At 34.9% G+C, this 20,040-nt stretch overlaps 1 protein-coding gene across 1 annotated transcript; it reads right to left on the bottom strand.

Moving 5' to 3' along the window:
- Window positions 1–485: 485 nt before the first annotated feature.
- On the bottom strand, window positions 486–18,260 carry LOC132547433 (girdin-like). The gene is made up of 7 exons (XM_060211189.1): window positions 18,062–18,260; window positions 15,141–15,831; window positions 7,772–8,107; window positions 6,585–6,713; window positions 5,396–5,563; window positions 3,403–3,540; window positions 486–1,361 (listed from the first exon to the last, which is right to left on the bottom strand). The coding sequence occupies exons 2-7, from the start codon at window positions 15,804–15,806 to the stop codon at window positions 927–929; spliced, it is 1,872 nt and encodes a 623-aa protein (XP_060067172.1). The 5' UTR covers window positions 15,807–15,831; window positions 18,062–18,260; the 3' UTR covers window positions 486–926.
- Between the last annotated feature and the right edge of the window lie 1,780 nt (window positions 18,261–20,040).

The following is a 20,040-nucleotide window of genomic DNA, read 5'->3' as shown; positions in this document are numbered from 1 at the left end:
ATCTCTCTTACTGCTATTTTGCCCATTTTTCCCTTTTCTCTAAAAACGGTACACTATAACATAGCACTTACTTTAGTATCAATCTTAATGTCAGGCTTTCATTTTTTACTCTATTTACATTCCTTTGTACCTAAGTGAAAATGGCCATGTGTGAGTGGAATGTTTGATGTGTTATGTTTCATGTATTGTTGAAAATCTTCAAAAAATAAAAAATTATAAAAAAAATATCCCTTGCCTGGATGTCACCTGGTTAACAGGTTGATTGAAGAGTTCGGACTTAGAAGAGAGGTAATCAATTGCAACAAGATCTAGACAGGTTGGGTCATCTTTATTAAGAGACATTGACTGGTTTCATCCAAACTAGAGGTTCTTCTTCATAACCTTATCCAAAGCTCGTGATTTCAAAGTTTAAAATCATATTAAAATTGATGAACAAAAAATTCAAATAACTTAGATAAATTTTAAAACTGTAAGATCACTCCTTGGTCTATGGAATTTATATGTACCAAGACAGAAAACACTTCAAATACTTTATCATGAAACTTTTTAATGTTCGAAGTGGGACAAAAAGCCATGGGGGAAAACATAAGCACACAATTACTTGTAACCAATGACTTTTCCACATTAAAAGTCTATAAAAGTAAAAAATAAGTAAGTGGTACATATCTATTTGCCTCCTGGTTAAACTATGGTTAATGAAACAAAATAACTTCTTTAAAATCTTAATTTTTTTACAACACTGTTACACAAGTGGTAGGTATACAAAATGAACACTGATGAATTGTCTGCTAATCACTTTACACCTGACTTTCCCTTAGGACATTTTGACAGTAAAACCTTTAAGATAAGCTGCAGATTAATGCAACATTTTTATAACCACAACTATTTCTGTTGACATGTATCAGCAATAACTGATTGTTTGGAAGTCAATCAATCAAACACTTTTCAATATGGCAGAGAAAATCCCTTTCTACTTCAAATTCATTCAGACATCGCTTACATAGATACTGTGAAGGGACATTTTCGGAAGAGCTATTTCGAGGGGTGGTTGACCTGTTCTGTGGCAGGTCATCATCATATGGATGTGTAGATTCCACTGGCTCTCGAACTGACATCACATGATCTGGGTCACCCATGGAAACAGCAAAATTTTGTACCCGTGAGTCACTTGATTGGTTAGGTAATGGTTCCAATTTTCTTGCAACGTTTTCATAAATGTGAATTTCTTCAGCAGGTGGAGCAGGATCTGATTCAGTGGAAGATTGTGGTGTAATATGTCTATCTGTGGTTCCCATGACAACAGCTGAGGAATTAGCTAATCTCTGCTCAAGCAAGTTCTTCTGATGAGAAAGTCTGTCATACTGTAAAAAGTCAATTATACCATACTTTCATATACAGACTTTTTAGATTATGAATCATTAGATTCCATTCAATAATACTTTGTAATGTAATACAGGTTATGTTTGGTGAGCCTGTGACGTGGATACCCTGACCTACCTTAGTTTTGAGGGTGCCGTACATGACATACAGGTTATGTTTGGTGAGCCTGTGACATGGATACTAAGACCTATTTTAGTTTTGAGGGTGCCGTACATGACATACAGGTAATGTTTGGTGAGTCTGTGACGTGGATACCCTGACCTACCTTAGTTTTGAGGGTGCCGTACATGACATACAGGTAATGTTTGGTGAGCCTGTGACGTGAATACCCTGACCTACCTTAGTTTTGAGGGTGCCGTACATGACATACAGGTAATGTTTGGTGAGCCTGTGACGTGAATACCCTGACCTACCTTAGTTTTGAGGGTGCCGTACATGACATACAGGTAATGTTTGGTGAGCCTGTGACGTGAATACCCTGACCTACCTTAGTTTTGAGGGTGCCGTACATGACATACAGGTAATGTTTGGTGAGCCTGTGACGTGAATACCCTGACCTACCTTAGTTTTGAGGGTGCCGTACATGACATACAGGTAATGTTTGGTGAGCCTGTGACGTGAATACCCTGACCTACCTTAGTTTTGAGGGTGCCGTACATGACATACAGGTTATGTTTGGTGAGTCTGTGACGTGGATACCCTGACCTACCTTAGTTTTGAGGGTGCCGTACATGACATACAGGTAATGTTTGGTGAGCCTGTGACGTGAATACCCTGACCTACCTTAGTTTTGAGGGTGCCGTACATGACATACAGGTAATGTTTGGTGAGCCTGTGACGTGAATACCCTGACCTACCTTAGTTTTGAGGGTGCTGACATACAGGTTATGTTTGGTGAGTCTGTGACGTGGATACCCTGAACTACCTTAGTTTTGAGGGTGCCGTACATGACATACAGGTAATGTTTGGTGAGCCTGTGACGGGACCTACCTTAGTTCTGAGGGTGCCGTACATGACATACAGGTTATGTTTGGTGAGTGTGACGTGAATACCCTGACCTACCTTAGTTTTGAGGGTGCCGTACATGACATACAGGTAATGTTTGGTGAGCCTGTGACGTGAATACCCTGACCTACCTTAGTTTTGAGGGTGCCGTACATGACATACAGGTAATGTTTGGTGAGCCTGTGACGTGAATACCCTGACCTACCTTAGTTTTGAGGGCCGTACATGACATACAGGTAATGTTTGGTGAGACTGTGACGTGAATACCCTGACCTACCTTAGTTTTGAGGGTGCCGTACATGACATACAGGTAATGTTTGGTGAGCCTGTGACGTGAATACCCTGACCTACCTTAGTTTTGAGGGTGCCGTACATGACATACAGGTTATGTTTGGTGAGTCTGTGACGTGGATACCCTGACCTACCTTAGTTTTGAGGGTGCCGTACATGACATACAGGTAATGTTTGGTGAGCCTGTGACGTGAATACCCTGACCTACCTTAGTTTTGAGGGTGCCGTACATGACATACAGGTAATGTTTGGTGAGCCTGTGACGTGAATACCCTGACCTACCTTAGTTTTGAGGGTGCCGTACATGACATACAGGTTATGTTTGGTGAGTCTGTGACGTGGATACCCTGACCTACCTTAGTTTTGAGGGTGCCGTACATGACATACAGGTAATGTTTGGTGAGCCTGTGACGTGAATACCCTGACCTACCTTAGTTTTGAGGGTGCCGTACATGACATACAGGTAATGTTTGGTGAGCCTGTGACGTGAATACCCTGACCTACCTTAGTTTTGAGGGTGCCGTACATGACATACAGGTTATGTTTGGTGAGTCTGTGACGTGGATACCATGACCTACCTTAGTTTTGAGGGTGCCGTACATGACATACAGGTAATGTTTGGTGAGCCTGTGACGTGAATACCCTGACCTACCTTAGTTTTGAGGGTGCCGTACATGACATACAGGTAATGTTTGGTGAGTCTGTGACGTGGATACTCTGACCTACCTTAGTTTTGAGGGTGCCGTACATGACATACAGGTTATGTTTGGTGAGTCCATGACATCGTTGTTCCTCACGTAGTGTGGCCTCAAGCTGCATGGCTCTATCGCTCACTTTACATAAGTTGTTCTGGATCTCTTCAATCTGAAAACACAAAACCATGACAACATCTTACCCAGGACCAACAGTATCTAGACATAAAGTAATGAGCTGCAATTTTTCTATCCAATCTTACATTCACTATATCATGCCATGTCACCTTGAAGTAGGAACCTACGTACATTACAATTTTGTATTTCTATGATACAATATAACCTAGATGTATGTTGTACATACATTGAAATAAGAAAGAATACATATTGGTTTTCTTTACATTTTATTTAATAAATCAACAGATGTGTCATTTTAAACAGTTGTAATGAATATTGTCCTCTACCAACCACCAGCATACAGAGCATTGTCCCCTACCAACCCCTACGACCTATCACACCATTAGTAATGATTTTACAAGCTTACTGAGGTTATATTGTCCGTTCCAGATCCCTCAACCTGTTACACTAACTGATTTTACAAGCTTACTGAGTATTGTCCGTTCCAGATCCCTCAACCTGTTACACTAACTGATTTTACAAGCTTACTGAGTATTGTCCGTTCCAGATCCCTCAACCTGTTACACTAAATGATTTTACAAGCTTACTGAGTATTGTCCCTTCCAGATCCCTCAACCTGTTACACTAACTGATTTTACAAGCTTACTGAGTATTGTCCGTTCCAGATCCCTCAACCTGTTACACTAACTGATTTTACAAGCTTACTGAGGTTATATTGTCCCTTCCAGATCCCTCAACCTGTTACACTAACTGATTTTACAAGCTTACTGAGTATTGTCCGTTCCAGATCCCTCAACCTGTTACACTAACTGATTTTACAAGCTTACTGAGTATTGTCCCTTCCAGATCCCTCAACCTGTTACACTAACTGATTTTACAAGCTTACTGAGTATTGTCCCTTCCAGATCCCTCAACCTGTTACACTAACTGATTTTACAAGCTTACTGAGTATTGTCCCTTCCAGATCCCTCAACCTGTTACACTAACTGATTTTACAAGCTTACTGAGTATTGTCCATTCCAGATCCCTCAACCTATTACACTAAATGATTTTACAAGCTTACTGAGTATTGTCCATTCCAGATCCCTCAACCTATTACACTAAATGATTTTACAAGCTTACTGAGTATTGTCCATTCCAGATCCCTCAACCTGTTACACTAAATGATTTTACAAGCTTACTGAGTATTGTCCCCTTCCAGGTCCCTCTACTTAATACAACATAATGATTTTACTAGAGCACTGATAATTAATATCTGAAAATAGTAAGTGACCTATGTTTGACCCAACAACTAAGAAAATGAAACCTATCTAGGATATTTTATTCCTTTACAGTGTATGGTAATGGAAGAAATGAACACTGACAAACTTTGTCACAAAGGAACAGGTGGACAGATGGACACACAGGAAAACTACTGTCCTCCCTTTCCCATCAGTATGAGAATATTTACATAATGAACAAGCTAAAAAATGAAATATCACCTTTTTGGATGATTGAACCTCCCTTGCCACAACTCTTCATATCAACTCACCTTTCCTAAGAGGTGACTCACCTGTTTTAATCATTGTGTTATTGTGTTAATCATTATCACAACAGGTAAATACTTATGAACTGCACATGTGTCATGAAAGACATCAACAGAGGAGATGAATTACAGGACGATAGAGTACATGGGAAAGACATGTAGACATAAGATACTAAGTGTAAGAAGATGCCCATTGGGCCTGTATTGCTTACCCCGTTTGGTCTGAACACAATTAAGTGCTTATCGATACTGATGTAGAAGGATTTTAAATGCTGCTTTAATCCCAACCCTTTGCCCCAAGTTTGTGATTTCACAATAAACCATGAGCATGTGTAAAAGATCTGTAGACAGAGGTTTTACTTACTGTCGAAAATAGCTGATTGTTATCTTCTTCATATTCTGAGACATTTTTCTTGAGTTTGAAGTTTTCATCCTCAAGTTCCATGTTCTTGGTTTTCAGATCTGCCTGTTGATGATGCTGCTCCATATCATGAACACTACTAAGAAGTTGTTGGTAGGATTTTTTGATATCCTGAATTAAAACAACCAACATGTTCCAACATCAGAAAACATTTAAAAGAGAAACACAAATATCAAATAAATAGAGTGATCTAAAAATTTGTTACAAAATTAATGTTGAAAACATCAGGAGTTTTACTTATGACTGTTTTAATTCACTGTTTAATCAGTTACCTTTACTGTTGACCTTCCTCTAATGACCTTTACTGTTGACCTTCCTCTAATAACCTTTATTGTTGACCTTCCTCTAATAACCTTTATTGTTGACCTTCCTCTAATAACCTTTATTGTTGACCTTCCTCTAATAACCTTTATTGTTGACCTTCCTCTAATAACCTTTATTGTTGACCTTCCTCTAATAACCTTTATTGTTGACCTTCCTCTAATGACCTTTATTGTTGACCTTCCTCTAATGACCTTTATTGTTGACCTTCCTCTAATGACCTTTATTGTTGACCTTCCTCTAATAACCTTTATTGTTGACCTTCCTCTAATAACCTTTATTGTTGACCTTCCTCTAATAACCTTTATTGTTGACCTTCCTCTAATGACCTTTATTGTTGACCTTCCTCTAATAACCTTTATTGTTGACCTTCCTCTAATAACCTTTATTGTTGACCTTCCTCTGATAACCTTTATTGTTGACCTTCCTCTAATGACCTTTATTGTTGACCTTCCTCTAATGACCTTTATTGTTGACCTTCCTCTAATAACCTTTCTTGTTGACCTTCCTCTAATAACCTTTCTTGTTGACCTTCCTCTGATAACCTTTATTGTTGACCTTCCTCTAATGACCTTTATTGTTGACCTTCCTCTAATAACCTTTATTGTTGACCTTCCTCTAATAACCTTTCTTGTTGACCTTCCTCTGATAACCTTTATTGTTGACCTTCCTATAATGACCTTTACTGCTGTCCTTTCTCTAATGACCTTTACTGCTCTCCTTTATTGTACTGTAGACCTTGCTGCATTGTCTATACTGTCTGGTTCTAATGACTTTAAAGGTCAACATTTTTTATGATAACATTGTATACCTTGTTCTCTCTGATGACCTGTTCATAAAGTAACTGCTGATCCTCCAGTTGCTTCGTCAGCCTCTGTATCTGATTCTGAGTGTCCTTCATTACCTGTGCTTGATCCGGTGACAATCTCATATCAGTCATCTATAAACAAGAAGCATCCAAAAATAACAATAACACAAATATTTTCCTTTCATCAACCCAGGGGACAACTTTCCTAATACAACAAAAAAAAAAGTCTTCAGTACCCAAAATGCTCCCAACTCAACATCAGATTGTGGGAAGTTAAATGCACCCTCCTTCCTTATATTACAATACACATTCTCAAGATCAGAGATGCTTTACAGGGACTTTGATTGAGATCTTTCTCTAAATGGACAAAATTCCATGGACCTAAACGGTCATTTGGCTACAAAGACATAAATGACAGCCACCAAATGGGCCTGAATTGCTCACCTGTTTTAAAGCTTACAAAGAAGACATTACAAAGTAAATTTCTGCAAAACTGAAATCCTTTTCTAAATGCATCCTACTACACAAATACCAATACCAAGGACTGTGATGGAGGAAAGTCAATATTTTTGACCCCAGTGACCTTGAAAGTGGGTCAAGGTCAATCATTTTAATGAATTTAATTGTCCTTCATCCAATAATATTATAGAAACAACATCTATAGCCTGGACCTTTTGGTTATTAAGAAGTTAACCTATTTGATCACTATGACCTTGAATGTGGGACAAGGTCATTCATCTGAATAAATTTGCTACCCCTTCATTCCAGCATGCCCCGGGCCTACTATCAGTAACCTGGGCCTTTAAAAGCACTGAAAGGTTATTGAGAAGTTATTGAAAAGAAATCATTTGAATAGAAAGTTTACACACTGTGCACTGCACATGACAAAACATGATGGCTTTATGTCACCATAACCCGTTGAGTCAGATGAAAGGGATGGGTATAGTGTCAGATGTACTGTTTTCACATTAATGAATCATCACAATTAATAACTATGTGTAGGCCTTTAGGAAAAAAAGTAGGACAAAACTTCTAAAATGTTTTATTGTGCTAATCACTTAAATTCTCAAATTCTAAATTAAAGTACTCTAACCTTTCTTAGAAGAGATGTTCTATAAATAAGAAGAAAGAGTGTTACTCAGTAAAATACCAGTCATAGTTTTCAAAACTGAAAACGCTGTGAAACTAACATGTTTTCCATTAACTCTCTCCTCTGTCCTTTTGCTATTGCTACTGCTGCAGTTTGGGGACACCAATGGCCTAAGAAAGGGACTTGTCTGGCAGGAACTATCAGACATTCTGGACTCTGTATCCTTGGTAGAGTCATACAGGCATCTTGATGACAAGGAACCACAAGACTCACTGTCCACTGTGGCCCCCTCTATATTTTGATGAAGCTTTGTCTTATAAAAGGTGACGTCTTTTTGAAGGCTTTGAACTTGCTCCACATGCATATCTCGGTCTTTTTTCATCTCTCTTAACTGTCCCTCCAAAACTTCTCTCTCCTGATGCATATGCCTTTGTAACTGTAAGTACATCAATTTAGCTTAAACAATTTTAGCTAAGTTCCAGATATACTACTTTAAAATAGAAGAGTACACAAGACCACAAAAACTTGATCTTTAACAAGTTTGACAGAAGATGTATACATCTAAAGATCTTATTGGATAAGTTTACGTTTTGATACAGAATCTTTCCTAAGTCCAAAGTTTACACCGATTTACTGTGGCTATATTCAGCTGTAGTGAGAAAGGGTGAGTGAAAGTTCTTGCTCTAAACATCCTACGTCTTTTTCACAATGTTATAGTTTATAATTGGCAAAACATTCCTATACTTGCATGAAAAACAATCCTTTCCAGGCCCCATATGACACTGTAACTATAAATCATATTTATATAATATTGTACATGTATGCCATGGATTCTAGCTATAGTTAGTTTTAAATGTATAAATAACACATGGCGATATCTAAATTAAGTGACAAGACCAACCATAGCTAGGATTATATAGGATATTTGACAAATGTCTGTCCATCTGTCAAGACCAACCATAGCTAGGATTATATAGGATATTTGACAAATGTCTGTCCATCTGTCAAGACCAACCATAGCTAGGATTAAAAAGGATATTTGACTTTGACGTCCGTCCATCCGTCATGACCAACAATAGCTAGGATTATATAGGATATTTGACAAATATCTGTCCATCTGTCAAGACTATCAACAACTAGGATTATATAGGATATTTGACAAATGTCTGTCCATCTGTCAAGACCAACAACAGCTAGGATTATATAAGATATTTGACTTTATTGTCTGTCCATCTGTCAAGACCAACCATAGCTAGGATTATATAGGATATTTGACTTTATTGTCTATCCATCTGTCATGACCAATAATAACGGATTGTATAGGATATTTGACTTTAATGTCTGTCCATCTGTCAAGACCTACAATAGCTAGGATTGTATAGGATATTTGACAAATGTCTGTCCATCTATCAAGACCAACAATAGCTAGGATTATATAGGATATTTGACAAATATCTGTCCATCTGTCATGACCAACAATAGCTAGGATTATATAGCATATTTGACTTTAATGTCTGTCCATCTATCAAGACCAACAATAGCTAGGATTGTATAGGATATTTGACAAATGTCTGTCCATCTATCAAGACCAACAATAGCTAGGATTATATAGCATATTTGACTTTAATGTCTGTCCATCTATCAAGACCAACAATAGCTAGGATTGTATAGGATATTTGACAAATGTCTGTCCATCTATCAAGACCAACAATAGCTAGGATTATATAGGATATTTGACAAATATCTGTCCATCTGTCATGACCAACAATAGCTAGGATTATATAGCATATTTGACTTTAATGTCTGTCCATCTGTCAAAGCCAACAATGGCTAGGATTATATAGGATATTTGACAAATGTCTGTCCATCTATCAAGACCAACAATAGCTAGGATTATATAGCATATTTGACTTTAATGTCTGTCCATCTGTCAAGACTATCAACAACTAGGATTATATAGGATATTTGACTTTAATGTCTGTCCATCTGTCACGACCAACATATATTGATCTTCAAAAGTCATCTTTATGTTAAATAGTCCTGTGGCTAGCTGCATTTCGCAAGGTGACTTACTTATATGCAAGATACTGGCATGAGGAGAAAGATTTTAACAAAACAGTGAGAACAATCAAGTTTCTACAAATTAGACTTATATAACATTTTAGAGAGTTTAACAGCTGACTAAACTAAGTTGCCATTAGGGTCAGACTACTTAGACTAAGAAAGTAAAATGTTGTTTAAAATTTACTGTGAATTCTTGGTTAATGAATTACAGAAAATGTGATTGTCATCTTCAGAGGAATACTGATTATAAAATACTTCTGAGGAATACAGATCATAAAATACCTCTGAGGAATACAGATCATAAAACACCTTGGTAATACTGATCATAAAACACCTCTGAGGAATACTGATCATAAAATACTTCTGAGGAATACTGATCATAAAATACTTCTGAGGAATACAGATCATAAAACACCTTGGTAATACTGATCATAAAACACCTTGGTAATACTGATCATAAAACACCTTGGTAATACTGATCATAAAACACCTTGGTAATACTGATCATAAAATACCTTGGTAATACTGATCATAAAATACTTCTGAGGAATACTGATCATAAAACACCTTGGTAATACTGATCATAAAACACCTGATCATAAAATACCTAGGTAATACTGATCATAAAATACTTCTGAGGTAATACTGATCATAAAACACCTTGGTAATACTGATCATAAAACACCTCTGAGGAATACTGATCATAAAATACCTCTGAGGAATACTGATCATAAAACACCTCTGGTAATACTGATCATAAAACACCTCTGGTAATACTGATCATAAAACACCTTGAGGAATACTGATCATAAAATACCTTCGTAATACTGATCATAAAATACCTCTGAGGAATACTGATCATAAAACACCTCTGAAGAATACTGATCATAAAACACCTTGGTAATACTGATCATAAAACACCTTGGTAATACTGATCATAAAACACCTTGGTAATACTGATCATAAAACACCTTGGTAATACTGATCATAAAACACCTCTGAGGAATACTGATCATAAAACACCTTGGTAATACTGATCATAAAACACCTTGGTATAAAATACTGATCATAAAACACCTTGGTAATACTGATCATAAAACACCTTGATCATAAAACACCTTGGTAATACTGATCATAAAACACCTTGGTAATACTGATCATAAAATACCTTGGTATACTATAAAACACCTTGGTAATACTGATCATAAAACACCTTGGTAATACTGATCATAAAACACCTTGGTAATACTGATCATAAAACACCTTGGTAATACTGATCATAAAACACCTTGGTAATACTGATCATAAAATACCTCTGAGGAATACTGATCATAAAACACCTTGGTAATACTGATCATAAAATACCTTGGTAATACTGATCATAAAACACCTTGGTAATACTGATCATAAAACACCTTGGTAATACTGATCATAAAACACCTTGGTAATACTGATCATAAAATACCTTGGTAATACTGATCATAAAACACCTTGGTAATACTGATCATAAAATACCTTGGTAATACTGATCATAAAAACACCTCTGAGGAATACTGATCATAAAACACCTTGGTAATACTGATCATAAAACACCTTGGTAATACTGATCATAAAACACCTTGGTAATACTGATCATAAAACACCTTGGTAATACTGATCATAAAATACCTTGGTAATACTGATCATAAAACACCTCTGAGGAATACTGATCATAAAACACCTTGGGAATAATCATAAAACACCTAATAAAAATACCTTGGTAATACTGATCATAAAATACCTTGGTAATACTGATCATAAAACACCTTGGTAATACTGATCATAAAATACCTAAAATGGTAATACTGATCATAAAATACCTTGGTAATACTGATCATAAAACACCTTGGTAATACTGATCATAAAACACCTTGATAATACTGATCATAAAACACCTCTGAGGAATACTGATCATAAAATACCTCTGAGGAATACTGATCATAAAATACCTCTGAGGAATACTGATCATAAAACACCTTGGTAATACTGATCATAAAACACCTTGGTAATACTGATCATAAAACACCTTGGTAATACTGATCATAAAACACCTCTGAGGAATACTGATCATAAAACACCTTGGTAATACTGATCATAAAACACCTTGGTAATACTGATCATAAAACACCTTGGTAATACTGATCATAAAACACCTTGGTAATACTGATCATAAAATACCTCTGAGGAATACTGATCATAAAACACCTTGGTAATACTGATCATAAAACACCTCTGAGGAATACTGATCATAAAACACCTTGGTAATACTGATCATAAACTGACATAAAATACCTCTGAGGAATACTGATCATAAAACACCTTGGTAATACTGATCATAAAACACCTTGGTAATTGATCATAAAACACCTTGGTAATACTGATCATAAAACACCTTGGTAATACTGATCATAAAATACCTCTGAGTAATACTGATACCTAATACTGATCATAAAACACCTCTGAGGAATACTGATCATAAAACACCTACTGATCATAAAACACCTTGAGGAATACTGATCATAAAATACCTTGGTAATACATATAAAACACCTTGGTAATACTGACTTCTGAGGAATACTGATCATAAAATACTTCTGAGGAATACTGATCATAAAATACTTCTGAGGAATACAGATCATAAAATACCTTGGTAATACTGATCATAAAATACTTCTGAGGAATACTGATCATAAAACACCTCTGAGGAATACTGATCATAAAACACCTTGGTAATACTGATCATAAAACACCTTGGTAATACTGATCATAAAACACCTCTGAGGAACACTGATCATAAAACACCTTGGTAATACTGATCATAAAATACCTCTGAGGAATACTGATCATAAAATACTTCTGAGGAATACTGATCTTCTGAGGAATACTGATCATAAAACACCTTGGTAATACTGATCATAAAATACTTCTGAGGAATACTGATCATAAAACACCTTGGTAATACTGATCATAAAATACCTTCGTAATACTGATCATAAAACACCTTGGTAATACTGATCATAAAACACCTCTGAATCATAAAACACCTCTGATCATAAAACACCTTGGAATACTGATCATAAAATACCTCTAGGAATACTGATCATAAAACACCTTGGGAATACTGATATAAAATACCTGATCATACTGATCATAAAATACCTCTGAGGAATACTGATCATAAAACACCTCTGAGGAATACTGATCATAAAATACCTTGGTAATACTGATCATAAAACACCTTGGTAATACTGATCATAAAACACCTTGGTAATACTGATCATAAAATACCTCTGAGGAATACTGATCATAAAATACTTCTGAGGAATACTGATCATAAAACACCTTGGTAATACTGATCATAAAACACCTTGGTAATACTGATCATAAAACACCTTGGTAATACTGATCATAAAATACCTCTGAGGAATACTGATCATAAAATACCTCTGAGGAATACTGATCATAAAACACCTTGGTAATACTGATCATAAAACACCTTGGTAATACTGATCATAAAATACTTCTGAGGAATACTGATCATAAAACACCTTGGTAATACTGATCATAAAACACCTTGGTAATACTGATCATAAAATACCTTGGTAATACTGATCATAAAACACCTCTGAGGAATACTGATCATAAAATACCTTGGTAATACTGATCATAAAACACCTTGGTAATACTGATCATAAAACACCTCTGAGGAATACTGATCATAAAACACCTCTGAGGAATACTGATCATAAAACACCTTGGTAATACTGATCATAAAACACCTTGGTAATACTGATCATAAAATACCTTGGTAATACTGATCATAAAACACCTCTGAGGAATACTGATCATAAAATACCTTGGTAATACTGATCATAAAACACCTCTGAGGAATACTGATCATAAAACACCTTGGTAATACTGATCATAAAACACCTTGGTAATACTGATCATAAAATACCTCTGAGGAATACTGATCATAAAATACTTCTGAGGAATACTGATCATAAAACACCTCTGAGGAATACTGATCATAAAATACCTCTGAGGAATACTGATCATAAAACACCTCTGAGGAATACTGATCATAAAATACCTCTGAGGAATACTGATCATAAAACACCTTGGTAATACTGATCATAAAATACTTCTGAGGAATACTGATCATAAAACACCTTGGTAATACTGATCATAAAACACCTTGGTAATACTGATCATAAAACACCTTGGTAATACTGATCATAAAACACCTTGGTAATACTGATCATAAAATACTTCTGAGGAATACAGATCATAAAATACCTTGGTAATACTGATCATAAAACACCTTGGTAATACTGATCATAAACCACCTTGATAATACTGATCATAAAACACCTCTGAGGAATACTGATCATAAAATACTTCTGAGGAATACTGATCATAAAACACCTTGGTAATACTGATCATAAAATACTTCTGAGGAATACTGATCATAAAATACTTCTGAGGAATACTGATCATAAAATACTTCTGAGGAATACTGATCATAAAATACTTCTGAGGAATACAGATCATAAAACACCTTGGTAATACTGATCATAAAACACCTTGGTAATACTGATCATAAAACACCTTGGTAATACTGATCATAAAACACCTTGGTAATACTGATCATAAAACACCTTGGTAATACTGATCATAAAACACCTCTGAGGAATACTGATCATAAAATACTTCTGAGGAATACAGATCATAAAACACCTTGGTAATACTGATCATAAAACACCTTGGTAATACTGATCATAAAACACTTCTGAGGAATACTGATCATAAAATACTTCTGAGGAATACTGATCATAAAATACTTCTGAGGAATACTGATCATAAAATACCTCTGAGGAATACTGATCATAAAATACTTCTGAGGAATACTGATCATAAAATACTTCTGAGGAATACTGATCATAAAATACTTCACTTTTGAGGAATACTTATTATGTAATACTTCAGGGGAACACTTCAGTATAAATTCTTGTCAATATGATTGAATATATATATATAATGATTTCAAACAGGTAGCGGAATTGTCTAACTTTCTCAATAGCTTTCAAATGATAGGTCATGAATGTTGATTGAAACTATCTCTAGCTTTCAATAGTTTTGATAACTTTAACATGGCAGCCAAACTCATCCAAACACATCCTCATGCATACATTAGATGGCAAACTTCTTGCAAAATATGATTCTTATTGCGTATCAAAAGCTTAAGTACCAATATATGTTTCAGAATTGTTTAAATGGATAAATAATGAACAACAAATGCAGTTGGTTGAGAAGTATCTTAATGACTTTGATTAAATACACTGAAAAGTTTATCCTCTACAAACCTCAACTTGATTCAGATCTGTATGTTTCTGTTGGAGAACTCGCTTTAATTCTTTCTTTGTTTTGATAAGTTCCATTTTCAAATTGTTGAAGTAATGAACTGAAACTCCTGCTACAGGCTCTTTAACAGAGTCTTTACAGTCATTGTCACGTTTTGAAGCATCCGTCAATTTTTCCTTCATCATGGAATCAGAATTTTCTTTTATCACTGAGTCTATTTCATTCCCAAATTTGAATACACGTGGTTTTGGGTATGTCACTTGATGTGGTATCATTTGATGTCTTGATTTGTCCTTGGTGTGACCTGTATTATAAGACAGAGGTCCTCCATCTACCTGTAAGCTAGACTCAGTAGAAGACAGATGAGGACTGGAGGATTCAAACTGTGAGACAGATGATTCTGGACAGCTGCTATCACTATTTTTTGTCCTTTGTTGAGTGATTACATCTTTCCGCTCAAGAGTCAACTCTCCAATACGTTTGTGAGCTTCTAGAAGGCATTTCTCCAGCTCTTTTGATCGCTTTCTTTCCTTGCGTAGTTCTATGTCATTCTCTTGGAGATGGAGGTTAAGGTTATGTGCTCCTTTGGCTTTACTCTTTAATGAATCTGCCTCTGCCTGAGAAAGCAGCACAAACTTATCTGACGATGCTTGGAAACCTAGCTCCATTTCAAAGTCATTCTGAATTTTAAATCTGTGAAGAGCAAAGACAAAGAAAACTAATCCACGATAAATCAACTTTTGAGTTGCGTAAATGAAATTTCAACAACAATTCTATCCCACAGGTGAAACACAACAAATATGGTTTAATAAAGTAAAACACATCATATTGACTGAAATTTGGATATTCAAATCTGCAATGTTTTAATTATATAATTATCATATCTACAGAATTTGAACATGTGCTTGATTAAATAAAGCTATAATGCCAATGAAAACAAACATATGTGTTTGTGTCCACAGTTTGACATTTCTGATTATTTGTAGTGTATTAATTTGTTATATTTTAATTCAGTGTCTTTGCTAGGGATTAAACGTTGTAGATTTGGCTCATCAAGCTAAAGAGAACCTGTCTCTAAGCATTGATGTGTTTACAGGTCTGCATTTCAGATATAAGCAGAACTTTTGATAGGGTATGACATAACGTCTTTTGTATAAGCTTAGGAAATATGACATTTCTGATAATTCTTTCTAAATTTTGTACCATGAAACAAAATTATACATTATTAAAGCTAGAAGAGATAAAAGTCTGATCCTTATACAGTACAAAACCATTAATCGCATGACACCTAATTATCTTAATGAAATAAAACAACTTTATATTAATTCTAATCAACCCGGTAACTACAGACTGAGAAATCAAAAATTCTTTAACATACATTTTTTCTCAAACTAATATTCATCAAAATGTTAGCTTTCTTCCAACAAGATTTACAACTGGAACCGATTAGAGTGTTATGATGTAGAATCACCCTCTGTATGAACTTTTATAAATGATTTAACAGAGTGACTGTATTTGATGACGATGATGATGTAAACACCTTCATATGTTGTACTTCTAGGAATCTCAATGTAATCCTATGTCAGGAATATGGTAAGTAATTTAGGTTATAACAAATACTGTGATGATATAATAATTATTATAATTATGGATGTTTCATTAATGTCTGAAGTTATCTATAAAGAATTATCTCGTGTATAGTGGTTATGGCAGATAAATGAATGTGTTTCTATTATCACTGTGTGTTCAGTAAGTGTGTATAGCACATGAATGTGTTTATTGTTTTGTGTTGTCTTTCAGTATAAGTGTACATTAATTGTTATATGGTAATGAGTGCATGTGTTTTGTCTTTTGGTATGAGTGAATAATTGGTGATATGGGTTTTGTTATGCTTTCTATCATTTTGGGGTATGAAATGTAGTTTTGTTATAAATCTTTAGAACAATGTATATATCTTATGTTTTATGTGCACATATTTGTTGTATGTAAGTGGTGTACTCATCCTCAAAATACGATGTATGATTAGTTTTCAGATGTTATATTTAACCTTAATTTATAATAATAATGCTAAAGATATATGCATACGAGATCAAATGATCATACTTGTTACTTAAAACATGATGCATATGTATAATGACCAGAAATGGAGAGTTTTAGTAGAGACTATGCTAGGTATAATCCAAATATAGATATTTACATAATAAATTGTTTAAAGCAAATAATACTCAAAGGACCACCTCCATCAAACACATTGCCCGCAAGTTTCCAAGGGTTACAGCGATGCCTTTGGTACAATCTGATTAGTATCAGGTTTTGCCAAGTCCCTATACAAGAGTATTAATATAAGAAAGCTTAAGGTAATTAACTTCTTTCAATGTCTCCGCTAGGGATTGAACCCAGGACCTCTGGTTAACTAGCTTAGACTTAGGTGCCTGTTACACTCACCCAGTTGAATTAAAAAGAATTTCTCCCTAGTAATGCAGTTTTAGTATTTACCATGGTAATCGTATGATAGACAAATCATTTGTTGGCCTGAACATCTACACAACCAACCAAAAGTTTAATGAACTTTTTTTATTGCTTGAAACAAAATTATATACCCCAACCTGTCATTTTTTATATGTATATATAAAGTTTAGGTTTATCAACAAGTTTTATGATATACAAAGGAAATCTGTTTGGTTTATAGCAAAACAATATATATAACCATGATTTGACGTTCTACAACTCTTTATATTACACAAAGAAACATATTGTAGTCGTTAATAAACGCTGGTCTAAACTGAAATACTTTCAATCCTGGATATGAAACACAGTATGGAGTCCACATGTATAGTATCACATGATATTTAACCACCACAGTTCCTTTAAACAATTTCCTTCAAGTTAAAAGACTAACAAAAATCTTATCCTTCTTACGTACCTTTGCCTTCCTCTTACTGTTCCGTTCTATTTATAGTTGCATCCTGATTATCTCAGTGTATAAGTTATCATCGGTAAACAACTTTACCCACGGCGAAGTGCAACGTAACGATATATCTATAATGTAGAGCTAGATTCATTGGAAAACATATTCCCCATTTTTACTTCCGTGTTCTTCGAAATAAAGAATTTCCATTTTAGGATAATACAATATATTTGTTTACTTTCATTATCATTTGTATTTGCTAACACGTATTTGGGGACTTCCCTTCTAACCGTTGTCCAACGTACGCTTGAAATATTTCCTAAAGAAACAAACGTTTAGGCATACCTGATTCATGCAATTTATGCGGTGATCATATGATAGGTTTCAAATTACAGACACTTACTTGTTCTTTATTTTTAATCTTTAAAATGTTTTAATTATTTCAACAAGCAATTCAAAGAAGGTAATTATAAACCTGAACCTCAGTATACTCACTTTTCGGTTGGAGTTAACTCCCTTGACGCATAAAGGCGAACAGAACCGGACCATTTGGCACCTGTCCGAAAACAACAAACTGAATTGTCATAGGCCTAAACTTTCATAGTTTCTCCGAAATGAGGGTCACCGCACCCATATAACTCCGGAATATGTTATGATATCCAGTACGAGTTAAAATGGAACACGTTTAAGGACTGGTTCATTGTTAGGTGGCAGGAAACTTAATTTGCAATTTTAGTGAGGATTAGTTTGTTCGATCAGAGACGTAGTTAACACATTATAAGTTGTAAGCAGTTTCCTGTAGACCACGATCTACTTATATATACTAATAAGCGTAAAGCTGAGGCCTATTGATATTCCTATTTAGAATAAAGTATTAAGTGTGAATGTATTAAATATGTATTTACTGGACGTACATCATGTTATGAATGTAGACAATGTTTCATTATGTAATTGATTGTATTATGTCTTTGTAGGGTTTTAATTGTATTCTGTACAACATAGAATAAATGTCTTTGTAGGGTTTTAATTGTATTCTGTACAACATAGAATAAATGTCTTTGTAGGGTTTTAATTGTATTCTGTACAACATAGAATAAATGGAATAAGTCAGCACAGTACACGTCGTTGTTCTTTAAAAAAAACTTGACAACTTTACATACGTCTCTGGCCACACCCAGTAAATGTGTATTGGTGTAAATTTTGGCAAAACTTCCAAAACTACACGTTTTGAACTTTATATTTTGCCAACATTCGGTACCATTTCTTTTGTGGAAAAAGTCACTATCTATCTATCGAGGGCGTCATATAGTACGTCTATTATATGCCCATTCTGTCTAATTTTAATTTTCGGTTTAGACTTCATTTTTCATTTTTTTTCTTTTCATAAATATTAAAAACTTACTTTCAAAATGTTAACTTATTGATATCTGGAAACCCAAACTTCTGTGTTTGTTGCTATTTATGGATGCCTGATATACAATATCCATGATACAGGTCTAGACAGACCTAGGTTATAGATGTAGTTGGTTAGATACAGGTTTTCCTACTCATTGATTCTTCATGTTTCCAATTGTTTTAAGTTTTCGATTGTTTCCAATCCCTATGTTTATATGTCCCTGAGAGACGTACAGCTAATCCTTCTCAATGGCTGTTTCTAAAATTCTGCAATGTTTATAACATGTTTATACTGTGTTGTAAGATCAATTTTATACAGAGAGACCTTTATCATAAAGGAGGAAAATATGGTTAATCTTTTAGGGCATATTTATCCAAACAGCATGATAACTCAAAACCAAATTCTTAAAATTATTCGATCATTGGTAGTAAGATGAAGGTACAAGAGCATGCAGTGTTCTTACATTCTCTTGCTTACAGATCAGGACAACTTTTCGCTGAAAAATTTGGAGGCAATTAACTAAGAAATACTTGTACATCATTAACAAGGACCTACTACTATTAAACAACAAAAAAAAAAAAAACGAAAACACCTAAGA

The sequence above is a fragment of the Ylistrum balloti genome, unplaced genomic scaffold, assembly GCF_031769215.1.
Source record: "Ylistrum balloti isolate Yb309-2 unplaced genomic scaffold, AGI_CSIRO_Ybal_v1 Utg369954, whole genome shotgun sequence".
Lineage (NCBI taxonomy): Eukaryota > Metazoa > Mollusca > Bivalvia > Pectinida > Pectinidae > Ylistrum > Ylistrum balloti.
This window is presented reverse-complemented; position numbering and strand designations above follow the sequence as displayed.

What these genes read in the sequence shown, in the direction of transcription:
- LOC132547433 (XM_060211189.1), bottom strand. Translation starts at nt 15,806, where the DNA reads ATGGAGCTAGGTTTCCAAGCATCGTCAGATAAGTTTGTGCTGCTTTCT. An exon ending in AGGTCATCAGAGAGAACAAG is followed by an intron (nt 5,564 to 6,584) that starts GTATACAATGTT and finishes GTTTTAATTCAG; the next exon opens with GATATCAAAAAATCCTACCA. An exon ending in ACAATCAGCTATTTTCGACA is followed by an intron (nt 3,541 to 5,395) that starts GTAAGTAAAACC and finishes TTGTGTTTTCAG; the next exon opens with ATTGAAGAGATCCAGAACAA.